This window comes from Aphelocoma coerulescens, chromosome 14 (assembly GCF_041296385.1).
Source record: "Aphelocoma coerulescens isolate FSJ_1873_10779 chromosome 14, UR_Acoe_1.0, whole genome shotgun sequence".
In the NCBI taxonomy this organism is placed as follows: Eukaryota; Metazoa; Chordata; class Aves; order Passeriformes; family Corvidae; genus Aphelocoma; species Aphelocoma coerulescens.
The window spans coordinates 8043941-8069409 of NC_091028.1; the positions used below are offsets into that span (position 1 = coordinate 8043941).

The 25469-nt window shown below is 38.9% G+C and overlaps 1 protein-coding gene across 2 annotated transcripts; it reads left to right on the forward strand.

Moving 5' to 3' along the window:
- Positions 1-1598: 1598 nt before the first annotated feature.
- GSPT1 (G1 to S phase transition 1) lies at positions 1599-24196 on the forward strand. 2 transcript variants are annotated; one of them, XM_069029614.1, is made up of 15 exons: positions 1601-2055; positions 11962-12009; positions 12387-12428; positions 13174-13401; positions 14412-14445; positions 14918-14995; positions 16906-17086; positions 17458-17612; positions 18593-18733; positions 19470-19563; positions 19904-19984; positions 20567-20740; positions 21175-21264; positions 21581-21749; positions 22454-24196. In XM_069029614.1, exons 1-15 carry the CDS (start codon positions 1755-1757, stop codon positions 22504-22506), a joined length of 1869 nt encoding a protein of 622 aa, XP_068885715.1. In that variant the 5' UTR covers positions 1601-1754; the 3' UTR covers positions 22507-24196. The 2 variants fall into 2 exon arrangements, with proteins under 2 accessions (XP_068885714.1, XP_068885715.1); XM_069029613.1 differs by lacking the exon at positions 22454-24196 and having other exon boundaries at positions 1599-2055; positions 21581-22067.
- The last annotated feature ends 1273 nt before the right edge of the window (positions 24197-25469 follow it).

The following is a 25469-nucleotide window of genomic DNA, read 5'->3' on the forward strand; positions in this document are numbered from 1 at the left end:
GGTTAATAAATGTCACCTAATAAGCAAGGTTAGAACTAAAAGAAAACAAACCCAAACAATGCACTGCATACTACTTTTCGTTAAACAGAAACATGATTGCCATGCACAGCTGGGACTTACTTGTAGTTTGACAGAATTCCAAATATTAAAACAGTAGCACAGGTGAAATTCTTCCCTAATTACACTCAGTTTGAAAAATAGAGACTGACAGTATCTGAAAACTGGAAAGTAACTCTGTGGCAGAAAGAGAGTAGCTTTCACAAGTTCTTTAAAACTCATTTTTTAGGCTGTGGTGAAGGTAAGCTCTTGGTGGTGCTTGAAGGAAAGGTTTCCACTTAGCAGAGGCTTTTAGTCTCTCATTATAAGTGATACTTTTTCTTCCAAAGTTAGTGGGGATTTTTTTTTAATTATTTTTGTTTTTTTTCTAAGAGCTACCCTGCACACTAGTGTATTCCTTGGATATGATTAGGTGGAAGTCCCTATATCCATTAACATATGTGGAAGTTTTCACTTGTCAAGGCCCGCATGTCACTGCTGGTGTGCAGCCAGAAGCCCTCTGGTTCTTGTGTCAGGGTTACGTTACACAAATGCCCCTTCAGGAGAGTTTTTGTTCTCCAACCAAAACTGCACTGCATTCTGTACCAAACAGAAATCTTTTATCTTTAGTTTGAAAGCCCAGCTGTTTTCAAAACAACTCTGTAAGCTGTCCTACAGTGTTCTAATATGAATAATGCTGTAGATAACTCGGTCCTCGCATGTCAGCACTCCAAGAACTCCCTTCTTACAAGTATTTGCTTTGAGTACTTATAAACACACTTTAACTTACAAGACAAAATGCTGCCACAGCCTCGTGCAAGCCCAGTAACCAAAATCTACTTGTTTCCCCTCTGTTCCTTGCTGCTTCCTCCAAAGATATGTAATTTCAAGCAATGTTTTTTGGGGTTTGTTTGTTGAGGTTTTGTTTTAAAAACTTCTAAGAGTCATACAAGTAGAGGAGCCTCAGTATTTGGAAAGTCCTACTGCCTCTGGCGTAACTGGATGGTTTTTTTAAATGATAACAACCAAGTCAAAGTGTCCTGTAGAATTACCAAAATTGGAATTTTCCATGCATCCTGTCCACTTTTGGCTGAACAGGTAGGGCAGCGTTCCCTCTTGCATCCCGTGGGAAGGCGTGTGCTCCCACAGCTTCACTGGGAGCTCTGCTGAGCCAGCGCGGGTGCCGCCACTGCCCCGTGCCCCTGCACCTCCGCTCTCCAGGTCGGGCTCGGTGCAGTTTTGCACCGATGGGAGCTGACCCGAGCACTTCCCGTCCCGCCTCAGGCGTTCGCGCCAACTCCGTGTCCCGCATCCCCCTGGAAAAGGGGGCGGGACCGGCAGGGACACACGGCGCGCGCGGAGGCCGCCGGGAGTTGCAGTTCCTGAGCGCGCAAGGAACGCAGGCAACTCCATTTCCCGTCTGTCCTCGGGAGGACGGCCGCGAGTGCGCGCGCGGGGTGTGACGGGTATTGTAGTTCTTGCGCCGCGCCTCGGACGTGCGACAGAACGCGGGCCGGGGGAGATAAAAACTACTGCAATGGCGGTAGGAGAGGCTGCCGGGAGGGGGTACGGCGGCCCGGGAGGCCAACTGCGCTCGCGTCGGAGCGGCGGAGCACACGCGGAATCGGCGGAGCGAGTGCTGAGTCGGTGCCGCCGCCGGCTCCCCCCTCACCCGGGAGACGCTTCGGGGCCGCGGAGCCTTGTGGGGCCGCCACAAAATGGAGGCGAACGGGAGCGGCAGCGGGAGCAGCAGCGACTCGGCTCCCGACTGCTGGGACCAGGCGGACATCGAGCCGGGCAGCGGCGCCGGCCCGGGCTGCGCCCCGCCGGCCGCGGAGGCCGAGGCGCAGCAGGAGCTGCTCGGGGCGGCCTTCAGCCGGCAGCTGAACGTCAACGCCAAGCCCTTCGTGCCCAACGTCCACGCCGCCGAGTTCGTGCCGTCCTTCCTGCGGGGCGGCCCGGCGCCCGGCCTGCCGCCGCCCTCGCCCCCGCCCGGCCTCCCGCCCCCGCCGCCGCTCGGTAACCGCGGGGCTGGCACCGCGGAGGGCGAGGGAGGCAGGGAGGGATGGGGGCCATGTTGGGAAGGCGCGGGGCGAGCGGGGCGAGGGTGCCTGGCCCGCCGGGGCCGGGGTAAGGGCCACGCGGGGCGGGCGAGGAACCGGGCTGGGGGGCGACCCGGGGGGTCGGGGGCGCGGGTCACGGCACGGGGCAGGAGCAGGGTCCGACCGCGGGAGGGTCTCGCCGGCGGGCGGGGGGAGGGGGCGAGCACGGCCGGGGAAGCTCTGCGCAGAGAGGGGTCGGGGAAGGGGCGCTGGGGGCCCTGGAACACCGCAGGGGAGCGGGTGTCGGTGCCCGAGGCAGCCCCCGAGTTCTTGGGGGCCCCGGCTGGGGTGCGGCCCGGGGGTGCGGGCGCTCTGCGGGCTGGGCTGCGGGGCCGCGCAGGGTGCGGGTGCTGTGCCCAGGGAGCAGCAGTAACTGGGGTGCTCTGGCTCAGTGTGCATCTCGTGTGCGAAATTCTCTGGGACGTTTGCTCGCAAAGGGTCACCCATGATGAGAAAAAAACCACATAGCTCTGCTCTTCCTATAATATATAAAATAAGTATAATATATATAATATATAACACTATAGGAGTTGTCGAATATTTTGGAGATAATAAATTTAGTGTTTCTGGGGAGAAAAGCACTGCTTCAGCCACCAGTGGCTCAGCTGTATCTTAAGTGTCTTTTTGAAGATTATATCAAGTAATTTATTTTTTTTTCTAACATAATGCCGATAAAGGATTAGTAGGGAAGGGAGTTGTGTCCAGCTGGCCTCAGCTGATGGAATAACTTGAAATTTACCCTGCTTTTAATTTCAAAGGTTCTTTGTGTACGCAACCAGTGTTTATACTAGATTTACTTTGCATATGGGAAATTAAAGGGGAGCTACTTTTTCATTTCCAGCTCCAAACTGAAGGTTCTTCCAAACATCAGACATGCTGGTTAACTTGGTGGTAGTGTTTTGATGTCACTTCTGCAGCTAGGGAATTTGAGATCTTCCTAATTTTTCCGAGAATTTTTTGTATCCCTATTGATATAACATGAAACAAATTAGTGTTTCAGGTATTTATCTAGTAATTTAATTTCACTAAAGACACTACTTGTTACATTGTATTTGGCATGATTTCCTGTTGGTTTTGGCTTATTATTTATTGTGCTTTGCCTTAATATATTACTTGCTCTCCCTAGTATCTAAAGTTAATAATTGTTAACAACTAAAATGTCTAACTTTTATATATGAAGCTTTAATATTTTTGTAACAAAATATTAACCTGTTCCTTTTGTTAGATTATATGTTCTCTACAGCTGTTCAGCACTCCTGATTTTTAGCAGAAATTGTAGCTCATGTACTGTGCAGGCAAGCAGTGTCTAAGTGCATCAAAATAAACTTCAGAGAAGCCATGGGCAGACTCTTGAATTCCATTTAGAATAAATGTATATGTTAAAGTTCACAGGTGTAGACTTGGTAGCTTGGGCCTATGATGAACATGTGCTGCACCTGTGACTAATCTTCAAAATCCACTCCTGTATTTTTCAGATACTGCAATCTGAATTGAAGGTTTGGGTTTTTTAACTGTGTAATCAATACTATGACTGAAAGCTTTCTTGGTGTTTTGAATATTATTAGAATAATTTTGTTTTTTTTTTATTTCCCCTGGCTGCTATTGTAAGGTTTCATGTAAGGTTTCCTGTAGTTAATTTTTTTTTGGTAGGAATTGAAAATACATCTCCTCACCTACTCATTATATTTATTTCTTCACTCTCCTTTTCTCCACTCTTTTGCTACTTCTGGGGTCTGTGATGAGCTTTTTCTTTCCAGAAATTAGGGATAACTTTACTGAAAGATGTCTGGTCATCTGGAGTGATCAGGATAGGATTGCTTTGCATCTTAGTTGCTGAGTACATTTCCTACATAATGCTATAATCTACCTGGTTTGAATTCACCTTGATTGCTATATCTTCTTTAAGGTTTAGGATTTTGAGTTTCTCTAAGTAACTTCAATATCCCTGAGATTAGGCAGACAAAAATCTGCAGTTAAAAAAAATTAAATTTCTTTCCTAACTGGAATACTGTACCTGTTAGGTACTCTTCCAGGTCTGATGTACTTGGTTACAGAAGGTAATTGACAGTCTTCTCTTTGCAGATATTTGTATAAGGTGACAGCTACTTTCCTGGCTGGAGGAACTAGGTGGAGCTTGCTCTGAAAATAAGTCAGAACAACATGTGATTAGACAATGGTGCTGAATAGGTTACTTTTCAGCAACCCAGTTTGCTTTTGTTCCCATAGGGAATTAGGTGCTCTGTGGCACTCATTCTTCGTTATGTGGTTTGTAGTGGGAAGAAGCTAAATTAACCTTGATTAATCTAAACCTTGAGAAATCTAAAAAGTTGGGTATCACTAAAAGAGTTTCACTGGCCTAAAGTTAAGTTCTAGTAATGCTTTTCTTCTTGGAACTTTCTCTTGGTGAGGTTTTGTTCAAGTCATAATTCCTTAGTAATTCAGAGGACATTATAGATCAGTATAAATGTGTAGTAGCAGCATGGCATATAAAAAATTCCACAGGACTGATTCAGTTGTGTGGCTGTAGTGCGTAATAGGGTTTCCTTTTATGCACACTAACTTAATGTTCCTAGTAATTTGAAAAAAATTCCTGTCACTTATGTTTGGAGCACAGAAGGAACACTCTCAGAAGCCATTTATGGAATAAGATGTTAACTTTCTAAAACTGGGAAACTCCTGAAACCTGCATTCCTAATAGCTTACTTTAAAATTTCTGGTTTACACGTGCTTTCTTTTGATTGGAAATTGTATAGTAGGAAGAAAGCTGCCTCATGTTTGCCACCAATACAATTTTTGATCACAGATAGTTTCAGAATTAATTTCAAATTAAATTATCATTTGATTATATGGGGAAAGCATATTATTTACATTTTTGAACTGAAGGAATATATGAAAACTGGTATGTTCCAAATGTTGTAGCTGTGGGGACTAGCTTTTATCAAATTGTGTCCAAGTCACACTTGTTTGTATAAAATCTCTTTGTTGGATTCTATTGGAAATGTGAAATGAAGACTTTAGTTTTCTGTCTGACAGGTGAACTGGGAGGGTGTCACAGACAGGTTGTACTCTAGGGAGAGTTTCTGGGAGTTGCTGAACTAGCAAACTCAACTAAATTGAGGCCAGGTGTGATACTTAATGAAATGATAGTAGATTGTGTTAGGGCCTCTAAACATTCATAGTCACAACTGTGCCTTGTAACTTCACTCTTCTTTAGCATCTATGATTTCTTTTTGTATTCTCTTTTATTAATTTTGTAGTTGTATGTAAAAGATAATTACATTTAGGTGGCTTTTTCTTTGTTTCTGTATTAAGGCATGCTTCAGAGGGAATAGTTAACACCAACCCCTGATTAACAAGATTTCTATTATTTTTTTTAATTGGGTGTGAAAGAATCGAAACATTTCTGAAAATGCAGTGTCAATCAATTTTTATGGTTCAATTTTTGTCATAGTTCTTGAATACTCACAGGATTCTTGGTAAAATTGATCACATCTTCCTTGTATGGTCTTTTACTATATTTCAGAAATAATTTTTAAATATTCATTGTCAACTGCTTGGAGCAGGAGACTAAACTAGCTAACTCCTGGGATCCCTTCCAACCTGAATTGTTCACTGATTTGAAGTATGCATGGTAGTAGCAATAGAAAAAGCATCATTAGTACAAAAGTAACAAGAATAAAAAGTGTGACACATAGCAGCTGGTGTAAGGAAGGAGCTTTTATCCTTTTGCTGGTATTAGGGCTACTGTTTCATTTAGTGGTTCTCTTGGCGACTTCAAGTAAATTTCTGAATGTCTTTGTTAATGACTACAGTTTAAACAACTTGCACCTACAGTCCTGAGCCAAGCAAACATCTGGTTTAAGATTCAGTGCCCCTGTTTGCTTCACTCCCTAAATATCTTCACTTGCCTGCAGTAGTCACTTCTGAAACAGTTGCATTCAAGCAGCTGGACATCTTCAGCCCTCAAGCGCTGTAAATAAATGGATAGAGCATTTTTCTTCCTGCTTTTCCCTGCCCTCATTTTTTCTGACCTTGTAGTGCTGTGATGTCCATGTGTCAGTCAGACACGAGAGGCAGAGTTTCAGTATCTTCTACTTCAGTTCTGAGACCTGTAGTTTCCGGAGCAAGATGATGAGTTATCTGTACCACTGGGTTGCCCAAAGCCTGTTATCTCATTTTACACTGTAAGACTCTTCCACATCTCAGTCCTCAAGAGACTTTGCATATGAACTTGCCTGAGAAAGCCTTGTCTAAAACTAGTAGCCCACCATTCAAGAAGCTGTTGTGTTGAAGGGTTACATGGTCCGTCCATGTCAGCCTTGGAACAGCCATGTGGTGATGATTTCCTCACAAATGTTGGTAGTGCTACTGTTAATCCTTCAGAACTGCAAACTTGAACTGCTCACATGGCAGCAAATCAGGGTTGTATTGTGAGTGCCAGTGTATGGGATAAATTCTTCTCATCTGAAAATCTTGATTTGAGTTGTCACTTGACTATCTAGACCAGTCTTCTGTATCAGCTTCTCTAGACAGATGAGCTGCACAACCGCTTTTAGAACAGTCAGTGCAGAGAAAGGCTGGATGTCTTGGCACTGACAGGTAATCAGATATAGAATACTTGTGTGATGTACTCAAGGTGCCAATGTGTTACACAGATGTCCTTTGTGTACATCTAAAATGTCCCCAGGAAGGTGGCCAGGATTGTGTTGCTGCTGTTAGAATAATTCATCACCCTTGTGGCCTCGCATGACTCCAGTAAAAGACACACAGACCACTGGGAGTTGGCTGTGGACTGCAGGAACTGTCGTGGAGGCTACAGGCAGTCTGCTGACCATGTGTTTGGCACTCTGCTTTGGGCTACTGCTTGAATGTGTCTGAAAACATGATGTTATCTTAAAACTTGATTGCTCTATCAAAAAGAACACAAAAATAAATTGGGATAATTCTTGGATTCTATTTATAATCTGGTTTTACAGTTCCAGTTAAGGAATTTTGGAATTTTTCTCCTGTTTTGTAATGAGAGACATGCAAGCAAAAGAAGCAGCTGATTGTATGAAGCTAAGATAGAAAGTTGGTTTTATTTTGTTTTTTATTATGAATGAATAAAGGAGTCATAATTTAATCCATTAAATTATTGATGATGTTTTGAAGAGGTCTGTAGGAAAATGACTGATTGAATTTTGGTACAAAAGTTAGTTTAGGACAGGTGATGCAATACTAAAAATAGGGGTTATTCTAAAATTATGGGTTATGAGAGATCTTTGTCAGAGTGGAATCCTGAACTGTTGAAATACTGAGCTTGATTTCTTGATTATCTGTCTTAAAAATCCAGTTATCAGCTGAGCACAAATACTTGGCCTTAAGTAAAAGGGGGTTTCAATATAGTCCCTGAAAATCCCCATAAGCTTTCTTAAACTTAGTTTAAGAAGCATGTCAAGTTTAGATAAGATAAACTTAAGGTGTGTCCTCAGTGGGGAAAGAAGAAGGTGGGTCTTTTACTAGGCTAACATGTAATAAGACCCTATGAATATGAAACACGTGCTAATTTTTTTGGTGAATTTTACAGTCATGTTAAACTATTAAAGCTGCTCTTGCATTGGTGCGTTTTAAAAACTGGTGTGTCCACTGGTGAAGCTGGGGCATAGAATATGAAGCAGGGTAGAAAGGAGAAGAACATAATTTTGGGTTTAACTTTCAAAACAACTGCCTTACAGTGAACTCCTGAAAACCTTTTCTTTCTGTATATTTTTAAGTATTGAATATAAAACACTTTGTTTAGCTGTAGAACTTATTTGTGTTTGAAGTAATTTTTGTGTGTTTTTGTTAACTAAGAATCTCCTGGAGATTTTTTTATTCTGCTTCTCATGCTGTGTGTGTTTGATGCAAACTTTTATTTCTTTACTCTGATGTAATTCCCTTTATTAAGCTTTCATTTTAAAAAAAGGGGGGGAGGGCTAACATCTGTTATGTAATGCATGAAAACCACTGAGACTACATGATTGTTGTGTAAATATGTGCTGAACTCAGGTATTGGAATCACACCTACAAAAAGGTGATGGGAATCCTAAGGTGGGTGTCATGTGTTTCTTCACTCTTCAGCCTTTCAGGAATTCCTGTGAAGGAACTTGTTGTCTATATTAGAGAAGGAATAACAAATTCACTATACAGACCATCTAAGTTTTGCAGATAAGATGTTTATTTCAGGCTGAATTTGCCTTTTTTTTCTTTTTTTCCTTTTTTTTTTTTTTTAATCTCTCTGCTCTGTGGTGCAGAGTTTCATTAACCCTGTAGTCTACCCCAGTTGTCAGGTTCCAGTCCTTGCTGGGTTCTTATCACTCCAGCAGCAGAGCGGGCTGGGAGCTGTGAGTGCTGCTGTGTATTGCACCAAATTTATGGCTCACATCGGCTCTATGCATTTGCATTGTGGCTCAGGTAACTGCTGCTGAGGAATTACCAGTTAACCACTGAGCAGTTCTTGTTGTGTGGAGACCTTTCTCAGATTTTTGTGTGCATCTGGTAAACACTGAAGTTTGTGTAAAGATGGAGATTGTCACTATGGCTTAGAGGTTGAGTTTGACTTTAATACTGTATTTTAACCACAGTTCTAATACTGATTCCTACTTTGCCAGCTGTACCTGTTCTATATATTAAAAACTTGCTACATTCTAATATAAATTTATTTAAAAAGCAATTTTCTATCATTTATTTACAAGCTTTCTAATGTGTTAATGCTGCAAAGTTCCTGGCTTACACTCTTTTAAAACAATGTTTTCAGAGGTTGGATGATAACTTCAAATTTGTTCTACCTGTGCAGCTTTAGTTATTGTACAACAAAAATGCATACAAAACTTGGTGTGATACGCAACAAACTCATCAGCTGCAGTAGAATGCTGTGTGCATGAACTAGGCAGAGGGGATTATTTAGGAATTTCTTTAGGACGTGAACTGTATTTTAAAGGGATTGATCACCATGTTTTAAAAGTTGTGCAGTTTTGGACTCTGTGTTGGTAGTGTCCGTATTCTTCCTGTGACTTTTACATTAAAAAAAAACCCCACAATTACCTTATCCAGACAAGACTCTGAATTACATAATGTCATTGTCTAATGGCACTAGTAGATAAGTGCAGCTTGTGTATCCATTTTTGCCTTTGGCATTGACAACAAAGATATTCCAAAAAATGTCCTAAGGCTTTGATGCTGAGCAGGACTAAAGATAAACCACTCACTCCATGCAATAGCATGGATGAGGTTGCAACAGCAGTTCTTGACTTAGAGCTTGAAAGAGAGATGGAGTATGGAGGATGCTGTGTAAAATCTAAACAGTTGCTTATCATGTGTAAATCCAGTAATCTGAGGCATTACGTAAAAAATTGGCGTCACTTAAAGCATGTTGTGACTTTAAAACCAGATTTCCTACAAAGTACATTTTGAAATCCTCTCATATGAAAGATTGCTATCTTCACAAATGAGAAGAAGTGACAGACCAAAATGTGCCAGCCCTGTGGTCTAAGGAAGCAGTAGGATTGCATCCTTCTTTTCAGGTGATGGTCTCAAGGCACATTTCAGGCAGTCTGTTCACTCTCACATAGAGTAAATGGTAAATCTGAGCCTTTGTCTGAAATAACCTGAAATTGTTTATCAGAAGTAAACAATTACTGAGGAGAGTGTTTATTTTTGTCACTTAGAGCATGTTAGTTTTGAAATTAAGGTTCTTTATTTATTTACTTGATTTCTTAACAATAATTTTTTTAGAGAGTGGTTTATGTTTCTTTCTGCTTTGAAGAAACAGTGTATGTTTGATATAATTCAGAGTCTTCTTCCAAAGCACGTCTGCAACTTGTGTACCAAAGTGACCAGAGTTTAATAAAAGACTCTGGTTATAGCTGAGTGTCTGTTGCCCCGCTGCTTGTGTGGCACTAGTACTCTTGAGCATCCATGCACAAACTGTCTTACTGACTCTCGTGTGCTAGACTTGTACTAAATTTACAGAGGGACCTTTTTTCAACCTCCTCTCTGTTTGTTGTAAAGAAACATTTTTTCTGACTGCATACCTGCTGTATTGCAGGCCAGAAAGTAAAACCTGAGTTTATACGAGTGCTGTTTATTGACAATATATTTCTAAAAAATTAACTAATTCTCCAACCACTTGTAGAACTTCAGTTTCAAGGCAAGTGCATTAATACTGCCATTTGAAACATTTTTCATTATACGCAAACTTCTGGAGTGAAATCAAAAGCTTGTTGAAATGACCTTATAATTAAAATATTTATGCATCCCAACCACAGTACGTGTGAAATAACCAACAATCTTCTGATGTGCTACAAAATGGAGGCTTTAGGTTCATACCTAGATTTTGTGCCACCTGCTTACCACACTCGTGAATGGGCTGATTTGAGTGTTTTCCAGCTGCCAAATAGGAGTAATATATCATTTCTTAAAAAAGATCTAAGGGTATTCTATTCTCATGCTTTTACTGCCTATATTAAATCATTCTCTTAAAGTCTTGTTGGCTTGTTTTTGGGAGTGTAGCTCATGTTTGATCCCACACAGGAGTGCAGGGAATGGTTTCCTGGCAGGCGTTGCTGTGCCCCCTCCACAGTTTGCTGCTGGCCACTGGATGTTGTGCTGTGACCCACATTCACCCTGCCTGCAAAGCCCTGTCCTCTGGCCCTCTGCCAGCTCTCCTGGCGCTGCTCCACTTTAGAGAAGTCTACAGCAAATACGCAAACAGTGCGAAAGCAAAGAGGCTTAGAATCAGGTCCTTCTCTGTATGGTTTTGTTCTTTTGAGGGGATTTGTTTCATCTTTAGGTCCCATCATGCGTATAGAGCAAGTGATGCTCTAAGATCTGTTTAGAATTCAGTTGAAGGAGAGCTGGAGTGCAGCTAAACAGAGGGTATGAATTTTGTATGTGGTTGAAAAAAAAGATAATGAATTTGTTTCAAAGCGTTATGAAGTTGAACTTATACCGAGAGAAAACTAAATAGGTTAAGGTTTTAGGGATGGTTATAGCAGGCCCCTTGATCCTGTGAAATAATGTCCCAAAACATTGAGTGGTGTAAGTGTTAATTGGAATGTATCACTCCTAGCAGATTTAATAATGAGTTGTACCTCAGCATAAAACGTAGTGGCATAGTTTAGTGCATGAGAGGGTTGAGTGATTTATCCAAAACCCCATACTTGTGGCTTTGATACATGCACATGACTGTTGAGATTGCCCTCCAAGTAATGGGACTGTGCTGTGGTGTTTAAGAGGACTGGCAAACTTACTAGACATCTGAATGAGTTTATCATCTCTTGACCCTGATAACTACAGAAGATGTTAAAAATTTGTTCTTAATAGCTTGTTTATATTTCCTACTCAACATTTAGTGGAAGTGAGGAACGAGAGCAGTATAGACATGCCTGTAAGCAGGAGCTGTGTGCCTGACACCACACAGGCATTGTGTCTTTGGATACAATGAAACTGCTTTGATGTTTTTAAACACCAGTGAGACACTGACACTTAAAAATAACCCGCATGCTCAAAAAGGATGGGCAGGTAAAATACTATGTATAGAAAAATTGCTTGCTCTAAGTGTATCTTTCCATGCAGGGGGGAAAACGGGCTGTTTTTAGAAGAGGTATATTTCACCGTATTTAGGCAGTGTTCTTTAGCAGTATTTGTGCTTGGAGGCTGTGTTTAGTACTGCTTGGTGGGGAGGGAAGTGGTTATTCTTTCCCTATGCTTCTTGTGATAAAGTTGGGAGATGGTCTTTTATAACAAAGTTTGGAAATTGGTTACATCACTGTATTTTAAAAGATAAACTTTTTTTTCTCTGCAGGTGCACCTGTAGAGCCTTCTCCGGAGGAGCAGACAGCCTCTTGTGAAGGTAGTTGCTTTTGTGATCTTCATTACACGTGATTTTTAAAAAAATATTGCAAATAATCTCCTTTTTAACATCTCTGTGAACCTTTTCCACTCTTCATTATCCTGATACTATTCTTGTAAGGCAGTGTGATTCTCTGTGTTTATTTACAGTTTTATGGTCAGTTGAGAAAGGCTCATAAAGTGGCTTATGGAAGATCATAAAACTAGTGTGAAACAGACTTTTCAAAATGAACTCATATATTGAAAAGCTTTGGCAAGTGCCAAAACACTGAACTATCCTTTTATTAATTTAGTCACTCATTTTTCTTTGTTCTTGATTACTATCATGGTAAAAATGTGTCTTTAATGATTCATTTTTTTCCCCTTTTTTTCTCCTAGGTTCAAATGCTGCTGTTAACATGGAAATTTCAGAATCTGTTGGTAAGATGAGACCTGTTCCTTTTCACTGTGATAGCACTATAATGTACTACTGCAGTGCTTTTGCTGAAACACTGCAAACAAAGTAGTAGAGCCTTATACTTACAAATAGTCCTTACTGGTTTTTGTAGTCTCATTATATTTGGATGAGGAAAGAGGTAGTTGAAAACTAGTATGCATCAAGAGGTGCAATTGGATTACTTGGACACCGTAAAATGATCACTGCTTTATTAAAAAATAATTTTGTATTATGAAATAGCCCCATTAATGTGTGGAATGGTGATTAACAAAAAACTTTGAAGTGGTCCGTAATGTGAATAATCAGAACATGGAAATTGTATCTTTCTCATTGTGTTTGTATGGCTTATGAGTGAACTTAAACTGTAATCCCTGTCCTTTGCTTTTTAAACATATGGTAGTGTGTGTCTGTGGATTCAGACCATGGTCCTGGTCTGAGTGGATCTTCAGATTTGCTTTTTCTTTGTAAAATTGTTACCTTGTTAAAAGAGAAGTCTCTTACTCCCTCTGAATTCTAGATTTCTTATGTCAGCACACAGCTAGCTTGAAAGCTCCTGGTATTAAAAATTTCAGAAACAAGCAGGAGTTGTCCCTTTATCTATAGGAAAATGTTAGCAGACCTAGTAATTAAAGCCTTGTGATTGCATCTGTGGGGCAGGGGCTTTTCCCCAGAGTAATTCTTTTTAATTTCTTTATCTATTTGAATATATCTTAACTGGTTCATTTTTAGTGGAAAATGGAGAGACAGAAATGTCCCCGGAAGAGTCATGGGACCACAAAGAAGAACCAAGTGAAGCAGAGCTAGGAAGTGGTCCCACAGGGGATGCGGGGCCTTCTGAAGAGAGCGCTCAGGAAATGATGGAAGAGGAGGAGGAAATACCAAAACCCAAATCTGTTGTAGCACCTCCAGGTGCTCCTAAAAAAGAGCACGTAAATGTAGTATTCATTGGACACGTAGGTAAGTTGTAAGTGAAGGTGAAGTAATTGGATCTATCTGTTTTGTATTATCTAGAACTCAGAGGATTAGAAACCAATGCTGTTCTTCATATTCACCATGCCTTCAGGCTCACAGAAGCACTCATTCTAGTGAAGCTGCTCTGGAAAATGAAAAATTTAAAGGTCTTTTGGGGTAGAGTGCCAAGGGTAGAGTGTGTTCTCTTGGACACAACAGTGCATGTGCTCATGATTTCTCAAGTACCTGCTCTGTTGAGTGCTGAAGTGACACATCTGTGTTCATGATCTAAAGAACAAAATCAGAAAGCGGTGCTTCTTTTCTGCTTATTTTAAATAAAAAGGGTTCTTGCTATTAGATTAGATTATTATTCTAAATACTAAAGTTTGTAGGATTACAAGCAATAGGTTAACATAATTCATTGTTAAAAGAAGTATTTATAGCAAAATATCCTCATTTAATAGTTTCGACAAGCTTCAGAAAAACTTGGGTGGTGTCAAAAGTAGAGAAGAATTATTGAATCACAAGTTACACAGTAAATCCTGTCCTTTCATTTCTATAGTTACTTATCAACTTAGAACTACTGTAATTTAGTCCTTAGGTAAATTCAGAATGGAATCACAGAAAGTAAAGGGGCCGTGGACAGAGGTACATGCCAGTATTGAAGAGCAGCGCACACTAGTTAGGGACAAGGGGTAAAGGAAGCAGGGAAGGGGATTTTGCAAGAGCTTCTCACGTTCTTGACCCTTGCTTTAGCTGGATCACTACTTGGTGAGGGGTTTTTGTTATGGATAATGCTGAATTTATAAATATGAAAACAGCATGTTCAAAATTTAGTGTAATTTAATTGACAACAAATTATTATAGGAACAAGGGAAGGTGCAAGGTGCTTCCAAAAACTTAGATTATGGTTAAAAAAATAAATCTCTTGGAAATAAATTAGATTACTTAGTTGGTAATAGTTTGCTTTTTCTAGAATTGTAAATTGTTGATGACTTGGATTTATTTTTTTTTAGATGCTGGCAAGTCAACTATTGGAGGACAAATAATGTAAGGAAACTCTTAAATTTTTAGATTTCCTGTTCTTGTGAATTAAAAAACATCAATTAAAATGAGTAATATTTTCTTTGTGGCTTTAATCAGCATATGTTAATACTTTTATAACAGAATGTTACTATCCCAGTCAGTTGAGAAATTCTTTGGAATTTCTTAATTCTAGCAGATTAATTTTATTGCTATAGAATTTTCACTTAATGGAAGCAACTATGCGAAAGCAAACACTATCAAATTTTAAAAATTAATCACTTTCTTAGAAGGTGGCTGTTTTTCTTTATATTTTAAAATGCAGTTTGAAACTGCTTTGTACTATTGGTTAAACTTCGTCCTTTTTGTGAGGATTAAAAAAAATTAATATCTTTATTCCCCAATTATAATAATCTGTAGGGATTGTGTAAGTATTTAACTCTTTGGAAATATCTTTCTGCTTTATGTAAAATTGCACTTTTATTTTGCCTCTTCTTAGGTATTTGACGGGAATGGTTGACAAAAGAACACTTGAAAAATATGAAAGAGAAGCTAAAGAAAAAAACAGAGAAACATGGTATGAACTTACTGAAGATAGTAGCACACTTTGCTCTTTCACTGCAATGAAACTGGTTGTAGTCTCTGTCCCAGTAGCCCTGGCTTCCTCCAGGGAATACAATGCTCTTGTCCTGGGTGGACTTTTTGTGGGTCTCTGGTTGGGTTTGGGTTTTGTTGTTGTCTTTTGGTTGGTTGGGTTTTGGGGGGGCAGCATGTGTATATACAGCACATGCAGCAGCCTGATTTCTCCTTCAAACTTCTCATGCAAAATTGGTTTCCCTTTTGAAAGCTGTCTCTTTTTGGCTGGAGGATAATAGGAGTTCAAAGGGCTCTGGAAAAAGAGCAGCTAAAGACTTCCTTAGGGGTGGAGCAATAGTGGAACTCTCAGGGAATGGGCATTGCCCTGAACTCACTGTACCATGTGTAAGAGAGGGGAATAGAAAGGGTGACATAGTTCTTTTCACCAAGCAACCATTGTCCCACTATGGGGAGCTCACTGTAGTAATAAATATATCAGGACCTTCCTCAGAAACTATGGACACTTGAAAAACAGTTTTCCTTTTCCCCTCTTCTCTTTTAGAGACTGAGTTGCAGGAAGTACCTCCATGAATGCTATTTTTTATTCTTTAAAATGTGTCACGATGTGCAACAGAAAGTATGATGTACCTCTGTCATTATCAAAGATATTGCTAGGTCACTTCATATATTCAGAGTCTTGAAATTTGAGTGGTTTCACTTTGTGATTCAGGAAGATCTATGCTGTAGTGCAGAATTGATATTTCAGTCAGAAATGTGTCTTTCCCTAAAAATTATATGTGCCAAACAGACTTCCTATCCAGCTACCACACATAAATTCCCACTTGACTCTTGTTAGCCAAGTAAAGCCTGACCTTTGGCTTGGCTGAAATCTTTCAGAAACCCAGGCCGTGGAAAAGACCACAACACTTGAGAGCACACATCCTGGCACACACCAAAAGCCATCTAGCAGGTTACCCTGACCTCAGTCAGTGGCAAAGAGCTGCTGCCAGGGGAACACTGTGATTATATATCCATAATTCCCAATGTTTAGTGCTTTCTCTGACTTGGGAACCTCTTTAGCTGGAAAGGACATCTTTATGTTTAATAATCCCTGATGCTCCCTCCATGATCCCTGCTCAGCAGTATCTTTTCAGACATCACCCAGTCACTACAAAACAAAAGCTAAGGATGTCTACAAGCTGCTGTTAATGGTGAAAAATATTGCTATGTTAAACCAGTTCACTGGAGTTATTACCACTTTTTTTATCCTTAGTATTTTTTTTCTTTCCTTTATGTTCACCAATTTTCAAAAAACCTGAAGGAGCTAAGTAAAAATTTTTTTTTAAATACCTGTTTATCTAACTGAAAGCTAACTTGTCAGTGGCCAGTAGGAAAAATAATTAGGAGGGGACAAGAGTCAGTATAATAAAAATATCAAAGATAGTGTGAATAAAGATGGTGTCTATTTCATAGCCAACTTCTGTTTAATAAGTGCAAATAAATGAGAACTAATAATTACAGTTCTCCATAATGATATATGCAAATCAGAACTAAATTTTTAGTTAATTATGCTGAGAAGGAGGAATTGTTTTGCTTTTGAGACTGAGGCAAAGCTTGAATTATTTGAGGTTAGATCATACCTGAGGAACTTAGAAACTGAAAATAGTTTTTAGAATTTTTAGAATTGAATCCGTTTAGGTGTGTGAAGGTGAGCTGGCAATGGGCTCTGCAGCTCACTGTATACACAAAACAGTTAAAGTGACTGTTGGTCTTGAAAATACTTCAGTTTAGCAATGCTGAGGTGGTTAAAATAATTAAGCAAAAAAAAAGGCGTCTTGTGACTAACAAATTGTATATAAATTTAATAAAAATTAATACAAAAATAGACTATTTGGGTTGGGATTTTTTCAGGTACCTTTCATGGGCCTTAGACACAAACCAAGAAGAACGAGACAAAGGTAAAACAGTAGAAGTGGGTCGTGCCTATTTTGAAACGGAGAAGAAACACTTCACTATTTTAGATGCTCCTGGACACAAGAGCTTTGTTCCAAATATGATTGGTGGGGCTTCTCAAGCTGATCTTGCTGTGCTGGTAAGGACAAATCAGATACTTTTATTTTGCATGTACTGTGGAATTAAGCTTCTGGTTTTTATTTTTTGTTTGTTTCTTTATTCTTTTGGTTACTTACAGCAGGCAGAATTTTCAAATGTTAAGTTTACTGAGATGAGTGGGTTTTGGAGTAACTTAACAGCTTCTTAAAGCTGTCATGTGATTTTTTTTTTTTTTTTTTTTTACATGTCAGTGCAGAACTAATGGGTAATATTGAGGATATACCAGTGCATTTTGAAAGCTTTTACTAGGTCTGACTACCCAAAGTTTTTTGAATAAGGCAGTATTATCAATTGTTTATGGTTCTGTTGAAAGAATTGTAGAACTTTTAATAAAACACTATCTTTAATTAGGTTATTTCTGCAAGAAAAGGAGAGTTTGAAACTGGATTTGAGAAAGGTGGACAAACAAGAGAACATGCCATGCTAGCAAAAACAGCAGGTGTAAAGCATTTAATAGTTCTTATTAATAAAATGGATGATCCAACTGTAAACTGGAGTAATGAAAGGTGAGTTTAATATTAAAAAAATAATCTTCATTGACAGATACTGAAATAAAATAATTCCTCAGTAAAGTAATTTTGTATCCCATTACTGCTGAAAGAATGGTTGACTGGTGGACTAAAGACAGAGGTTATAAAACTGGCAGGAAAACCATAAGCACAGTGCCTAGGACAGTGCCTCTCTACTAAGCTGCAAGTTCTGCTCTCCAACATTCACTTTCAACTGCTTGGATCCATGCAGACTTATCTAACAAATCCATGCATTCTAGCATAGTTTAATTGTTGATTTGGAACCTTTATACTGAATCTAAAAAAGGAAGTGGTTGTGTTTTCAGCAGTCAAGTTTGCTAGAGTTGTCAGAGAACCTGCTGTGTGTTGTGCCCAGAATCGTGGAAGTTTTTGTGGGAAGCCCTGAGGGCCTGTGCAACCTTGGAATGTCAGCTTACTTTACTAAGAGACTAAGGCAAGCCCAATTGCTCTGTCTTGGTCCTGCTGCAACCTTCTGACATTATTGAATTCGCCCCTGACTGAGAGGAGGCAGTGTGACAGAAATAAATAGCATGAAACACTGAGAAACTGAATAGGAGATTGGAGGAGACCAAGCCAGCACTAAAGTGCCAGCCTGCAGCATGACCTCAGTAGGTGTCTGCATGCTCTGCCCTGCTGTGCTGGCCTGGATCTCTTGCTTTAAGCAGTTCCAGCATGGGCTGCTGCTCACTCAGCCCTGTCATTGCAGTGTGTGGAGACCACTGACGATGCTTTGTGGAGCAGAGGAATGAGGGGGAATAGGAGAATAGACAATACCGAGCTGTGCTGGAAGATGGGGGAGAAGATGCAAATAGGCCTCTGGGCTTTATTAGGTTTGCTTGCTGCTCACACAGTGACTTAACTGATGAAACTGAAATGTCTGTGGGTTTTTTAAAGTACAGTATTATGTTATACTGGAATAAGTGGAACTTACCTTGATCTGCTTGTCATTTTAATAGATATGAGGAATGTAAAGAGAAACTGGTGCCATTTTTGAAGAAAGTTGGCTTCAATCCCAAAAAGGACATTCATTTCATGCCCTGCTCAGGACTGACTGGAGCAAACCTTAAAGAACAGTCAGAATTCTGTCCTTGGTATATGTATGTATCTTAAATTGAGCAACCTGAATATTTGCTGTATTTCAATAAAAGTAAATGCTTCAGTGAAGCTGGGAAGTAGCAGAGCGTGATATGTTGTAGTTGTGTGCCAAAGTGCTTGAGGAAATACAGCCAGAGCAACAAGAACACAGCCATGCAATGTGCCAATGAAAAGCATTTGCTAATTGCAGAAGATTATTAGTAAAATATTAGCAGAGTTCTGGCTGTGTGAGTTCAGTGCCTTACGAGCACTTGAATTTGCCAGCGATGCTGCAGTTGACATTGCTAGAATGAGCAGTTGTTTGATGTGAACAGTTTGCTTGAAGCTGTATTGTAATTAGGGACAAGCCCTGTCTCTCAGTGGATGTCATGTTTGAAGGGGTTGTTCAGTGTACTTTAAAAAGTATTAGTGGAAATCACATTTGGACCTAGCTTATGGTTTTGTATTTCCAAAATACATTACACATCTGTCACAATTCTCAAAGGAATAATTTGTGTAAAATATGCCTGTAATGTAACTTAAAAACATGCATTTCCTGGGCATTAAATGTTGGCTGGGGTGAAGTGCACACTACAGATGGGATGTTATAATAGATTTAGCTGTCTTAGAGGTCACTGTTCTAAATAATGACAAGATGAATATTATTCCTTTTGTTGGACTGCATTTATCCGTTCTGAGTAATTTTTTTAAATGGAAGGGTGCTCACAAAATTGAAACAAATGCCTTCTGCTCTTTTAGTGGATTACCATTTATTCCATACCTGGATAATTTGCCAAACTTCAACCGTTCAGTTGATGGACCAATCAGGCTGCCAATTGTGGATAAATATAAGGTACAAATTAAAATAATAACATAGAAAGTATAAAGAGGCTGCATTCAGAAAGTAGTAAATGGACTGTTTACTGCACTTTTAGAGGGTATCTTTTTTTCTCTGCTAATGTTACATTTCCAACTGTAGAACAGAGGCAGGAGGGGGAATTAAATAATTTTGGCATTATATTAAACTCCTAAAATCTGGAATCTTTCATGAGAACAGCTTCCAAAATACGAAATCTAGCAGTGCTAGATAACTTCATAGAGTTAGGTAATCAAACTTAGAGGTAAATCATAAATAGAGCAGACTCTTTAGGAAAATGTTTTCAATTGCTATGTAATGATTTCTTTCTGTGAAGGACATGGGCACTGTGGTCCTTGGGAAGCTGGAGTCGGGCTCTATTTGCAAAGGACAGCAGCTTGTGATGATGCCAAACAAGGTATGGGAAGGTTTAGATACTAAGAAAAATTACTACCATAAAAGAGCTTGGTTCTTAAAGATACTCATTACTTAAAATCAGAAAATGTTCTGTTGCTCTGTTGAACACAACTGAGCTCTCATGTTTTGCATGGGTGATGTTTCTGGGGACAGGGGGTGTGTGGAGCTCCTTAGCATTCAGAACTTGGGTTGTCCTGCCTTAGTAAACTCAGTTGCTGGACTAAGAATCATCACACTTGAGCTGGGTTTTATTTTGTGTTTGTACAGTTGGCCCACTAAGCCTTTTACATGCTGTGGGTTAATACTGCTCAAAGGTTTACTTCTTCCCCCTTTCCCTTATTTTTTTCTTTCCCCCCAAAAGGAAACAGGAAAAAGAACTTGAAAAAGAAAAAACTTCTTCTAAAAAATTCAAGTATTAGTAACTCATCATTCAAATATTTTAAATGTTCTGAAGCTTAACAGAACCAAATATAATTAATTTAAACTGTAATGGAGTTATTTATTGAAATACTGTTATATTACAGTTATTTTGTACCAGACTAAATTATTTACAATGCAAAACTATGTTTTTGTTTTCTTTAAGCACAACGTGGAAGTTCTTGGAATCCTTTCTGATGATGTAGAAACTGACTCAGTAGCCCCAGGTGAAAATCTAAAGATCAGACTGAAGGGAATTGAAGAGGAAGAGATCCTTCCAGGATTTATTCTCTGTGATCTCAACAACCTTTGTCATTCTGGACGCACGTTTGATGCCCAGGTAGAATAACTACCTTTAATTGCTGTATAGAGGGGTAAAAACCATGGAAATATTTTGTTCCACCAAATCTAAAACTTCAGTAGTTTGAAGTTTCAGTTCAGATTTCTTATTCACTACTCTTATCTCTAAATTGGCAATAACTTAATATACTTAACACTTACGTCATTAATTTGAGTTTTTAAAATACAATTTGTTTTGAATGTAACTTCTCAATGAAGTTTTAGATACTTATAATGGTGAAAGCAAGACCTTATCAGGCCAGTTCTTCAGTTTCTTCCTTTCATATTATAAACAAGTTAGTGACTTTTAAATTTTGACAAAAATTTGTGTGTATATTGTTCAATTGACTTTTTAATATAGTTCTGCATTGATTATTCTCTGTTCTTTTATAATTGAAATTAGGAAAAATGCACTTATTTTGAATTGTTTTACAGATAGTGATAATTGAGCACAAATCCATTATCTGCCCAGGTTATAATGCAGTGCTGCACATCCACACCTGTATTGAAGAAGTTGAGATAACAGTAAGTGTCATTTTAAGTTGTGATGTGAATATAAACAATCCAGTCGTTGGGATGAAGCGTTGTGTCATATCATACATTTGTAGAGCAACTAATGCAACAAAGCTCCAGCCTTGAATGTCAGTGCCCTAACACAAAAATGACTGTATTTAGCATAGGCCTTCTGAAAAGTGGTGTAAGTGATGACTGAATAAATCGTGGAAGTTTTTTCATATATTTGTTTGTTAGTATATTCTTTCTTAGACCAACTCCATTTGTTTGTTTAAGAAAAATAGTCCTTATTTTAGCACTCACAGCTATTAATTTTTTTCTTATACAGGCCTTAATCTGCTTGGTAGACAAAAAAACAGGAGAAAAAAGTAAGACACGGCCCCGTTTTGTGAAACAAGATCAAGTCTGCATCGCCCGTTTAAGGACAGCAGGAACGATCTGCCTTGAGACATTCAAAGATTTCCCTCAGATGGGTCGCTTCACCTTAAGGGATGAGGGTAAGGCTGCTTCAGCAGCAGTTACTGACTGCTGCAACAACTGCCTCGAAATTGGAGCTCATGCATGGCAGTGAGGTATTAAAATGCTGGTATCTGGTGGAAGCCACTCTCTGGGTAACAATGGAAAAGGAAATCTAAGCAAATTGTTGTCATTGTGCAGAGTCCTTGCTAGTAACAGAGAGCCAGTTTTATTTGAATGTACAGAAATGTGCACTGTGAAACAAAAGACTGGATTTGAAAAATTACCAGCAGTGCTTTTTTTAATGTGTCCTGGAATGCCCATCTACAATATGAATACCATAGTTTCACTATTTAAAATTAGAAAATATCAGGGGGGTTGTATGTTGGGCTTTAACTCATGCACACCCTGGTAAAACTCCCAGATTTGTGGGATGCATTTAAAATAAATTATCTTGAAAAGCAGTGAACAGATCTGGTAGTGACTCTGCCTTGCCTTCTCCTTAGATGAGTGTACAAGCAGGCTTTCCACAATCCACATTGTGTTCTTTGCTGTCAGAATAGCAGGCTTACTATTTTAAAAATTTTATCATGCTTTTAAAATACACTGATGCTACAACATAATTTATTCTCTATGATTTCTAATACTTGAGAGCTTGTATTTTGGGGAAAGTTTTCATGTTCTTGGAGACTTCTACATTCCTTTCACAGTTAATACAACTCTGCTGTTTGTCTCCTTGGTTTAGGTAAGACCATTGCAATTGGAAAAGTTCTGAAACTGGTTCCAGAGAAGGACTAAGCATTTTTCTCAATGACCCCGCACAATACTGTGAGGAAAATCGACTCAGCAAAAGCCTACTTCACACCGCCGTCTTATTTTCTGCCCATTGATAAACTTCTCCCCATATTTTGCAAAGACAAATTTCACAGCAAAGGTCCACATTATGTCAGCTTTCTCATATTGAGAGCTCTGCTATGCCACTGTTGAATTTTCCCAAAAAGAATTTTTTTTTTCTCCCAAATTCTGCTTCCTTGGAAAGATTCGGCAATAGCTTTGTAAGTGATGTGGACATAATTGCCTATAATTATGAAAATCTAAAGGATTTTTAATGTTTAATTTCCCCCAGCAAATATAATAAGACCTCTTTTTTCCAGGCAGATCATTCAGAGTGTGCGAGTGTGTGTGCACATGTTACAAAGATGACTACCATGTTAATAAACTATTCAATTTGAAATCTTTTTCGGTATTGGAATTGCTTTTGAATAATGTTTTTTATCCAGATGTAACGCAGTTGCATTAGCTTTTTAACTTCCCAGTAACCCAGATATTTGGTTACTTGGACTTTTCTAAACTCCTCAGCCTCCCCACACACACAGTTTTAAATGAGGCAATTGGGCACTCAACCAAGTTTGTATTCAAATAATTAGGTTTGCCCCTTCCCTTTCTTGAATGCATTCTGAAAATTAAAAAACATTCATGCAAATGTGGCACCTTCATGAGCTTTACATTTGTTAATATCTTCAGCAAATTTAGGTTGACTTAACATCATTACTAGACACAGTAAGTCCATTTTGAAGGCTAGAACTACATATTGTGTCTTTATAAAAATTCAGCATTATTAAATTCTTAACTGCAGAAAATGCTAACAACCAGTAAAGCAGTGAAATTTGCAAAAATAAGAGAATCTGTGGCAATAGTGCCTATTAGTATTTATAAGAGCTACATTTTGTGGGAGAACTGGGCCAATTAAAAAGTGCCAGTTACATAAATTACTCAGTTCACCCTGTCTTTAATTTAGAGGGCTGGATAATCCTTGCTGTTTTAAAGATCAGTCTGAACTGAGAGGGAGAAAGACTATTTAAATCCCTAAGAGTTTGCACATACTGAAATATGGGAGGGTCAGAATCATGCACAGTCTGTAAATTTTTGCATATCAAAAAGCAGTGTAAGCTTATGAGGACCAGTGAAGTTTTTCTTGAGAAATTAAAGCAAAACTGGTTCAAAGTAAAGCTTACTCAGTACAACTTGAAGGAGCTGCATAATAAAACCCTATTTAGCTGCACTTTGAAAACGGACTGTCTGCAATTGCTGTCCTGATTCTAACAATTAGGATGAAGGCTAAGGGATTTTTTTCATTTCCCAGAGTATGAGTAGTAATTAGTAAAAGGTATCTTCCAAGCTTCTTCAGAATATCTTAAACTAAACATTCTCAGCTGTAAAATTGGTGAGCCCATCTTCTCCCCCAAAAGTTTACAGTCTAGTGACTGTATCTGAATTGACAGATAACACAAAACTGAAACAGATTTACCTTTTTTGGGATTATTTTTTGTTTGTTTTGTTTGTTTCTTTGTAACTGTGGAACTCCCATTCATTTCACTTACAGCTACATTGTATGGACAGAAGAAGTTATTGTCCTTCAGTTTCATATGACTACACTTGTAGCTACCGTAATGCATGGAATTTAAATAAATTTTATTATGTCTGCAAATCTCTGGGCTTTTATTTTTTTGGTAAATCAGGGTTTAAAAAGTAACTTTTTTTTTTTTCCTACCAAGTGAACAAAACCCACAGTTCCTTGGATCTTAAACTAATGAAGAAATTAAAAGCCAAGGACACTTACTGTCTTGTTCATATTCTGGACCAACAAGATTTCCAGATATCTGACTGCTTTCTTGAAGTAAGCTCATGGATTTGAAATTGGCAAAGACCATTACTGGAGAATACTTAGTTAGATTCCTAAATTGTTAGGTCCTTTAAAACTTTTTTCTAAGGCATTGAAATGCATCTGAAGACTACGTGATGCTCCAGCATCAGTTTTCCACTGTTGAGCAAATTTAATGTGGGATTTTAAAACTTCATTATTTTGAGGCTGGACTGAGTATTTATTATTAAACTGAATAATCATCTGGTGGGTTGGAATATCAGTAGATAGAAAGTCTGAGTATTTCCATTATTCATCCCATCTAGTGCATTTGATTACCATTTCCATAATTCCAGTTAATGTCACCTTGTCTGTAAAGGGAGAGGCTGTATTATTACAAATTCATTAACAGAATCCACATTATGCAATTAAAGATATTCCTATCCTGTAGGAGGTTTTTATTTGGGTATAAAATATTTGCATTCTATGGCAAATACATGAAAATGTAAAGCAAAAATCTACACAAATTGGCTGCATTTTGGGTAGAAGAGCTGGAATTACATTGTATTTGAATAGTCCTAAGATTACATCTCAACTTTTTCATTTCATCTCCATTCTACATTTTATAGTCCCATTTTTGCTACTATTAAATACAGCTAAATCTAGATGAAAGAAGACAAAAAGGTAATGTGGCTTTGTTGGAAATAAATACTATTTGCTGATTCACTGATGTAATAAACTTTTTAAAATGACCATTTTGAATACTTCCTTTTGTGAAAATGTGGTATTCTGCTTTGAAGATGAAACAAAAATAAAGGAGCTGTGTAACCACAACAGTTGAAAGAAAGGGAGGAAAAAAAAAGAGGAAATAAAAGTTGGATTGAAGATACAGTACCTCTAGGGGTACTGCCAGGGTAACTGTGCTTGCATGGGATACTGGCAGGGTATTGCTGGGTCCTGGTGTAGCTTTAACTCATACCAGCAAAACTCTCTTTCTGCAGAAAGGAGGGACGGAGTTGAGTTTTTTCCCTCACTAAAATGGCATTTGCAGTGTGGCACTGGTGAGGATCAAACCTTTCTCTCTGATTGTCGGCCAAAGTTCGTAGTGTAGATATGGCTT

Excerpts from the sequence above, each read along its gene's own strand:
- GSPT1 (XM_069029613.1), top strand. The coding sequence starts at position 1,755 with ATGGAGGCGAACGGGAGCGGCAGCGGGAGCAGCAGCGACTCGGCTCCC. Across the intron at positions 12,010-12,386 it reads GCAGACAGCCTCTTGTGAAG|GTTCAAATGCTGCTGTTAAC; the intron begins GTAGTTGCTTTT and ends TTTTTCTCCTAG. Across the intron at positions 19,564-19,903 it reads CAATTGTGGATAAATATAAG|GACATGGGCACTGTGGTCCT; the intron begins GTACAAATTAAA and ends CTTTCTGTGAAG.